We start from the raw sequence: 8,211 nt of genomic DNA, 5'->3' as shown, positions 1-8,211 counted from the left end.
ACGTTACTGGAAACCGATGAAACGCTGTGAACACTCAGTGTATTCAGTGAACTCTGTTCAGCTGGTCCATGAATGCTCTTTTTTTTTTTAAGATAATATGACAACTTAGGGTATTTTATCTTCTTTCCTATTCACGATTATAAATGTGATAAATCAGGTTTTTGGCTCTGAATAACAATGGCTTGATTTAGATTTCTTAGTAAATCTATTCAAAAGTGAAACAAAGACAGCCTTTAGAGGATACCTTACACCTCACCTGGACCAGGCACGTAAGGGCAATTCAGATAAAAATCTTGTTAGCAATTCAACAAGAAATAGAGGATTTTCTCTTTTCCCCTGCTTCAGGCTTTATTTAAACTCTTTGTTCAAAAATGAACAGAGTGGTAGTCAGAATCTAATTTACAGATATAGTTTAGACGTCTAACTTTAAATTAGAAGATCACACAAGAAAACCATTTACACGTAAATGTTGAAACCATTACTTAATCATTTTTATACTTTATATTACATAAAGCCAAAATGAAACTAAATACATGTTAGCCAGCTTCATTCACAAACATTAGTCAAAATATACACATTACAAAAGTAAACAAAAAAAAAGAACTCTAAACTGATGAAGGATTTTTTTCCCCTCTAAACTTTTTTGTCTTTTCTTTTTCATTTAAACGTCATTTGCAATTGAATTGCAGTTGCTCTAAAATAAGCTAAACAGGTAGGGTACTCCAAAACACATGTGAAACACTTCATGTTCGTGGGGGAGACAGATTTTCTTTTAAATGAGAATACTCTCCTGTCAAAGCAAAGCTCTGTTTCAGTTCAGCTAAATAATAAATAATTATCACTCAGACAAAAAAGTCTGATTTAACGTTAGATAATATTGCGATCCTCGAGCAGTCTCACAATATTTTTATTCCCTTTGAAAGGCATTCCTTTTTTTTTCAGGTTAAAACTGAATCGACCGTGGGCGAAGTAACTAACAGTTTTCAATCCGAGACCTAACATTTCCACAGAGATATACAAATTTACATTCTGAGGGTGAGACTTAATTGGGGGGGGGGGGGAACACACGGGGACTGAGAGTCACGCGTCTTATTCTCTCGTGAAAATCACGACCCGTGCCTGCCAACATTCCCTTAGCTGAGGAAGGCAGAAATCCACGCGGGACAGGGCACAGAGCAGGGCGGGCAACATCCCGCACCACCGACTCTTTCTTTGCGTGGACCTCAAGAGGGGTTATGAACCAAGGACAGAGTGACCCTGTCCTTTACCGGGTCCGCACCTGACCCTGTCGTGCTGAGACGGGACCTCACCAACGCCGTCGCGCCCCCCGCTGCCCGTCTCTCCTCTTGGTGTCGGGGGTGCTATAGCGGGACTGTTCCGAATCCAGCACCACGGGGGGAGCGACGGAGGGAAAAGCCGGAGCCGACAGAGGGACGTTGCTCCCCGAGTCTGTCCCGAACAAGCACTTTAAGGGGCAGGGCGGATCAGTTATTTTTTCCTTTTTTCTTTTTACATTTTTTTCTCTTCTGCTTCAGCTGGGCTATCTGCACAGACCGCATGCAACACACACAAGCTCGACCCGGGGCAGCGGACGGGACGCGCAACAGGTCGGCTGTCGCCCCGGCGCTCCCCATCGCTTGTCCCGGTCACCCTCCGCGGCCTCGGCGGCGGCTCGCCCCACTCCCCGTGCGCACGGATGCGCCGGAGCTCTGCGCGGGCACCCTCCGGCCGCAGGTCATAGGGCCGCGGCGTAGGCTGCGGGATAAGGGTCCAGCTGGGGCTTGCCCATGCCCGGCAGGAGGATGTAGGCCAGCGGCGGCTGCAGCCCCGGGCCGGGCCAGGCGCTGCAGTTGCAAGGGATCATGTAGCCCGGGTTACCGGGCGACGGGTGCGAGTGTGTGTGCCCCCCGGCGGCGGCGGCGGCGGCGGCGGCGGCAGCGGCAGCCCCGTGGAAGGCGCTCGCCCCGCCGGCGCCGGGGTAGCCCAACGAGGAGGCGTAGGGCAGCCCGGAGCCCGAGGAAGAGGAGGAGGATGAGATCTCGGCCATTTTGGAGCCCAGGTCCAGCAGAGAGTAGGGGCTGCTGGCGGCGGCGGCGGCAGCGGCGGCGGCAGCGGCGGCAGCCGACTGGGGGAAGAAGACGCGGGCAGCGGCAGCGGCGGCGGCAGCTGCCGCCTTCTCGGGGTTGGCCAGGAGCGACTCGGGTACCAGCCCGCCAGCCGCGGCGCCGTGCAGCCCTCCCGCCTTCAGCCCATGCGGGTGCTCGTGGTCCGCCACGCCGCCCAGCCCGTAGGGCACGGGGAAGGCAAACTTGTCCTTCTTGAGCAGCGTTTTGGGCTTCCGCCGCGGCCGGTACTTGTAGTCGGGGTGTTCCTTCATGTGCATAGCTCGCAACCGCTTGGCCTCGTCGATGAAGGGCCGCTTCTCCGACTCGGTGAGCAGCTTCCACTCAGCGCCCAGGCGCTTACTGATCTCAGAGTTGTGCATCTTGGGGTTCTCCTGGGCCATCTTCCGTCGCTGCGCCCGCGACCACACCATGAAGGCGTTCATCGGCCTCTTGACGTGATCCACCGGCTTGGACATGGTGTCCCCCGCCGCCCCGGCGAGCTGCCGCCCGCCCCGCGCTGGCGGCCGCCTCCTCCGGGCTCGTCTCCCGCCTCCTCCTCGCCCCTGCCGCGGTCCGCTCCTCCAAAAACAACCTCGGCAGGTACCCAGGCGCGGTGGCACCGGCTCTTGCGGGTGCGGGGCGGCGGTACCCGGTGGCCCCGCTCAGGGTGCGGGGCGCTACCAGTCGGCGGCGGCGCCTCCCCGTCAGGGCGCTGCGGCGGGCGGCTCGGGCGGGAAGGGCTTCGCTCCTTGCCTGGGCCTCGGAGCCTCTCTCCGCGCCGCCGATCTCCGGGACCAGGGCTCTTCCTTGGAGCTTCCCGCAGGCGAAAGCGAACGGAGTCCAGACGGGATCACGGAGAAGTCTCGACGGCAGGCGAGAGGCGCGGGGGTCCTCGGTTCGCTGCGGACGCGATGCTCCTTGGCGCTCTCCGGTGAGGCGCCCAGCCCTGGACGGGGCGGCCGTCAGAGTACGCCCGGTGCCATCACCGCCCCCGGAGCTTGGAGGGCAGCCCGCCGCGGCGCAGTGCGGGGCCGGGCGGGACGGGGTCCGCGGCGGCTCAGGCGCTGCGGTGCGGGCCCCGGGGGGCGCGGGCCGCCCCGCTCACAGCCGCCCCGCTCCGCCCGGGGGAGCGCGCCGAGCAGCCCGCTCCTCGCACATACTCGCTGGGCGCCGATCGCGGGCACCGCGGGCCTTCTGGTTCGCGCCGCCGGACAAACTTCCCTAAGTTTCGGCGGGATACGGGGCGCTCCGCCTGCCGTGCGACTCCCCCTTCTCCGGCAGCCGCCAGGTCTCTCTGGGTTTTCTTGGCCGCCGACTCGGAGGGGCGGCGGGGCGGGCGGGAGCGGCGGGGGGCGGAGGGAGGAGGAGGAGGCGGCGGCGGCGGAGGAGGAGGAGGAGGGACACACCTAATTAAAATCCCCGGAGGTGCCCGGGTCCGGCTCCGCGGCCGGGGGGGTCTCGCAGCCGCCCCCTCCTCCCGCCCCGTCGGCGCGGCCGCAGGTAACGCGCGCGCCCCGCGTGCGCCCGCGCCGCGCGCCGCCCGGTATGTCCGCACGCGGCCCGCGCGCCGCCGGCGGGGCGCGCGGGAGGGGGCGGGGCCCGGTGGTGGGGCGGGGCCGCGGGTTGCCACGCCCCCTCGCGGGCCCGCGGGCCGGGCTTGGGCTCGCGCATGCGGAGTGTGTTCGGGCGCTTCGGGGTGTCCCCGCCGAGGGTCGCGGCGGCCCCGGGGGCAACGCTGGCCCTCGGACACCATCCCTGGGTGCGCCCAGGGAGTCCACGCGTGTGCTCCTGGCCGCTCGGCACGCCGCTCCACCGTGCCCCCAGCCCGAGCTGTCCCACCGTGCTCCTCATCGTCCGCCTGTCAGTCAGGGTGAACTTGCTCGCCTTGTTTGTGCTTCGGCGGGTCGGTTTTGACTTACCCCTGTGGTATGTGGAAGCGCCGACTCCAATAAACCATTAACTCTTTCCCCTGCTGGCAGCAGGTTGCGCTCTGCCCGGGACGGCTCCGCCGTCGTTTTAAGGAAGAGCCGGAGCCGCGCTGCCCCGGTGCGATGCACGCGTGGGGGGTAGCCCCGCCGGACGCGTCAGGGGGCCCAGGGGGCGGCGGAGACACCGCTCGGGGTGGCGGGGCAGGGATGTCCGCTCGCCGCAGGGACTTGTTTGTCACGCCGCCCGCTGTCGTCTCGTCCGGGCTCCCCTCCGCGGACCCCGCTCCATCCCCCGGCCGGTCCCAGTGGTCCGCTGGGCTTAGCGCCTTCCTTAGCGCCGCGCCGCACCTCTGCCCGCCACCACCATCCGCAGCTCTTGGGATGTTCGCGGAGAATCCCAACACTGGCATCCTGCCCGCCGGTGAACCTCCCGGGTCCCGCGGCAGCCTGTCACGACCGGAGTGCCCAGTAAAATACCGAGCAGCTCCTCTATAAACCGCGTCTTCTCCCATTTCGTGTTTTACGACCCATATACTACTACTGAAACGTAATTCTCTCAGTCTCCGAAGCCACCTTGCCAAGGCTTGACCTCCTACAATCCAGTTAACCGTGAAAAAAAGTACCCATCGGTTGTCAAAAGCTGGGAGATTAAGATATCTGCTGGCGTTCAGACTTGGCGGGGAAACGGGATTTCTCGAAGGTGGGAGCCCCCTGAAGTGGGGCTGATCCCGGCGCAGGTAACTCTGCCGTGATCAGGTTATCACCCCATCGGCCAGGGCATTCCCCCTTTGGGACGAACAGCCAATATTTTCAACTGCATAAACCCAACCCTCCCCCTCCCCGTTTGACCAGGGAAGGGCTTTCCTGTGTCTTTCGATCATATGTAGCGTAATTGTGTTTGATTTGTAAGAGGCGAGGACTCATTCCCTGTCTCTCTCCGCACAGATCGGATGCCGGCTTGATCGACTTCCCGTCGCATGGTGGGTGCCAGCGGGACGGTGCCCGGATTGAGTCAGTTCAGCGGCAGGCGAGAACGTCGTTCCTATGTCCCGGCCGCCGCCATGAGCAGGGTGAGAACCAGGAACATCCGCTGGAGGGTACTCGGGGTGGAGAGGAAGAACGGGGGAAGGGGAGAAGCAGCAGCGACTCACTGATGCCACCACCAGTGGTATCCCCGACCCCCACAGGCTCCGGGCCCCGCTCCCGCCAGAGAGAGAGTGGGGGCTCACTCCCTCGTGGGCTCGGTTCCAGCGTGGTTCCTTCCCCGCCCTTCCTTCCCACGTTGCCTCCTTTACGACCCCACTCCCCCTGCTTGTGAAGCCGAACCCGTCAGTGCGAGAGGCAGGGTGCGGTAGTAAAGAATCGCGATGATCTGGTGTCACGACAGAAACGCGTGAAGCACATAAGGCGAGCACATGGGTAAGCCCCCGTCTGGCAGTTTCTACAGAGATGAATTCCCCCACCACGAACTCTGTCCGTGAGTCAGTCCATGGGTACTGCCGCGCCAAGGCTGCTGCTGCCGTCGGGCTGCAGCTCTGAAACTGCAAGTGTGCAAATGGCAAAGCAAGGTGCAAGCGGAGCTGGTACCTGTGTCACAGAAGACGTGTGGGAAAGGGCCACGGGTGTCGACACGGGACTCGAGGGGGTTCCTACAGTGAGTGGTCACTATCTGTCCGAGAACACCACAACCACCAACTCGCAGGTCCCCACAGAGTCGCTAACAGACAATCTGGTCTTTAAAAAAAAGCACTTGAATAACTTCCAGTAGGGAAGATGCCTTAACTCATGGACTGCTCTCTTCCAAAAATGTCACCATTTGCAAACCCATGACTTTGTCTGCACATGTTTCTGGTTATGTTCAGTTCTCCAAATAGTGAAAAAGGTAACAGAATTTATTGGTCATAAATTACTGTACACGAATCTTTCACAGGCTGAAATCTATAAATGTCTCAGTACTGGCTCAAGTCTATTTTTCTAGTTGCAAATTAATTACTTTATTCGAAGGTGTACTTTACAAAGTGCTTTCTCCCTCCCTTCACCTGAGATTTGTGGCAACCACGGGCTACTAAAACAACCACCCGTGGTTATTTCATCGATGCTGGTAATTACTGGAGGTCTGCCTTTCCCCGGTAATCTCCTTTCAAGAGGGTTTGCACAAAGTGAAGGAAATTCTTATCAGTTCCGCTTGGAGCAAGGTTGGACTCGTGTTAGGAACGAGAGGAGGGTTCCAGGTCTCCCCCCGTTCTGAGGCAGCCACGGCGCGGAGGAGGAGATTGTTCTCCCCACGGGGAGTTCCGTGGCCGCGTTGCGGTGCGGAGCGGCTGCCTGCCCAGCCCGCGCACACACACGCAGGCACAGACATTCTCTCGGAGAGACTTCAAATCCCCAAACACAAAAAGGGAAGGCTTTATCGGCGTTTAGTTACTTATCTGGATTTTTGTTAAACCGCTACTATGATCTCCGCGTAGTTGTGTGTTAATTGTTCTGATAATGCGTTGTTATCGATACAATAACAATACCATCGTGTATAATGTGATTTACTTGCCTTTGACCTGCCAGTTCCTGATGCATTCAAATTCAAGGGCGGAATCTTTCCTTCTGCTACCGGAGGTGTGGGGGGGTGAGTGGGTGGGGGGTGACTGGGGTGGAGAGGGGGAACAAAACCCGAGCAGATGCATTATCACACGGAGGCTAAACAAGACTTTCCAGAATGCAGTGCTGTATTTCACTAAGCAAGATCAGAATACTTCTAAAGTATTAAAGGGAGTTAGGCTATCTTCTCGATAACTATATATTAATTCTATCAGCTTGCTTACAGTAGATGTAACTACGTCCCACTCCAAATACCGTATACTCCAAATACGACTTCTTGTATTCTGATCATCTCATCTCTGATGCAGACAGCCTTAGTATGTTACTCCTGTTGTTTAAAGCCGAGTTTAAAGCGAGTTTCGAGGAAGCAAGCTAATTTCCTTCTAATTTTTATTTGAGCTTAACAATCAGCTGGCGAGTCAAAGAGATAAAAAGAAGTTGAAGAACAGTGGTCACTCCGATAGCGATCTCCGCCTCGCCGTCCCTCCCGATTGAAAAGCTGATTCACGCGCTCGGCAGTCCCAGCGCTTCCCTGTATTGGCAGAGCCACATCGCGTTTTCACGGCTCCCTTTCTGCACTGTAGCGTTTCCATCCACTAACTTTGAAAGCTGACATTTTATTTCGTGTAGGGTATCAGTCACCGATTCCACATCACTTTCAGCTGTCTAAAGTTGCCGGGCAGGCTGGAATCTTAAGCACACCAACAAGTTGGCAGGCTGATTGTTCTCCTTGTATGGAGCTTGGCAGGTTTGTGAGCACTCCTAAGTCTTTTCCCTCTTGCAAAGTCCAATACACCTGTAGTGAGAAAGGAGGTTTTACCCCGTGAGCTCTTTATTATGCATAATACCCTCAACTCATTCATTTGCTTTTACAGAGTGCTTCCAAATGCTCGGTATTATTATTTTTCAATAACATTCGCTTATTATTAGAGCAGCTGGTAGCCCAAGCTCCAGTGAAGTGCCTGGCAAAGGATTCTATCATAAAACACTGGTTTCTAAGTTTATAGTTTCTAATTTGGCTCTGAAAGTGTGATTCTGGCTAGAACTTGGCACTCAAATGCTCAGCTGGAGAGTAAACTTTTTATAATAAAAACATTGGTTTATTGAATTTGCTATTTTAAGTTAGAAGAGGATTAACAAAGTTTTTACTAGTTTGGGAAGCATAAAGAAATCCTGTACTGTTTTGAAAATGAAATGTTACAATTTCTGTAAGGGCAGAATATGTTCTGTGATTTAATGTGCTATTATTTTAAAACCAAGACCCAATGTATGTCTCTGTGCTTCAGTACACTGGTGTTGCTCTTGTAGGAACACCAGACCTAAATCTCACACAACTGTTATGGCAGTTCTGGGCAGAAGGTGGTGGTGGGGCCCTTACCACATTTACAAGTAAAGAGAAGTTTAAAATTCAATCTGTTCAGACTTGTTAATAGACTGGATACAGTTTATCTGTTCTACATGCACTCCATTTGTAAGCCAAGCTATTTTCATGTACTTTAATGAGTCAAATTTTTGCTGCTTTTTAATCCTGTTAGACTTGCAGTGGCTATGCAGCCTAGGAAGAATGATCAGAATAGCAGCCAAGG

The 8,211-nt window shown here is 56.0% G+C and overlaps 2 protein-coding genes across 2 annotated transcripts; one reads left to right on the top strand and one right to left on the bottom strand.

The window, feature by feature from the left end:
- Nucleotides 1-467: 467 nt before the first annotated feature.
- Nucleotides 468-3,694, bottom strand: SOX21 (SRY-box transcription factor 21). The gene has a single exon (XM_071549471.1). The coding sequence runs from the start codon at nt 2,579-2,581 to the stop codon at nt 1,736-1,738; it is 846 nt and encodes a 281-aa protein (XP_071405572.1). The 5' UTR covers nt 2,582-3,694; the 3' UTR covers nt 468-1,735.
- LOC139677871 (uncharacterized) lies at nt 2,580-6,644 on the top strand. The gene is made up of 3 exons (XM_071568251.1): nt 2,580-2,646; nt 2,706-3,036; nt 4,979-6,644. Exons 1-3 carry the CDS (start codon nt 2,580-2,582, stop codon nt 5,349-5,351), a joined length of 771 nt encoding a protein of 256 aa, XP_071424352.1. The 3' UTR covers nt 5,352-6,644.
- The last annotated feature ends 1,567 nt before the right edge of the window (nt 6,645-8,211 follow it).

This window comes from Pithys albifrons, chromosome 1 (genome assembly GCF_047495875.1).
Source record: "Pithys albifrons albifrons isolate INPA30051 chromosome 1, PitAlb_v1, whole genome shotgun sequence".
Classification (NCBI taxonomy): Eukaryota; Metazoa; Chordata; class Aves; order Passeriformes; family Thamnophilidae; genus Pithys; species Pithys albifrons.
Note: the sequence above shows the minus strand (reverse complement) of the source record. Positions and strands in the feature narration are given on the sequence as shown.

Coding starts and splice junctions, on each gene's coding strand:
- SOX21 (XM_071549471.1), bottom strand. CDS start 2,581: ATGTCCAAGCCGGTGGATCACGTCAAGAGGCCGATGAACGCCTTCATG.
- LOC139677871 (XM_071568251.1), top strand. CDS start 2,580: ATGGTGTCCCCCGCCGCCCCGGCGAGCTGCCGCCCGCCCCGCGCTGGC. Junction 2,647..2,705: donor CGGCCGCCTCCTCCGGGCTC/GTCTCCCGCCTC, acceptor CAACCTCGGCAG/GTACCCAGGCGCGGTGGCAC. Junction 3,037..4,978: donor ATGCTCCTTGGCGCTCTCCG/GTGAGGCGCCCA, acceptor CTCTCCGCACAG/ATCGGATGCCGGCTTGATCG.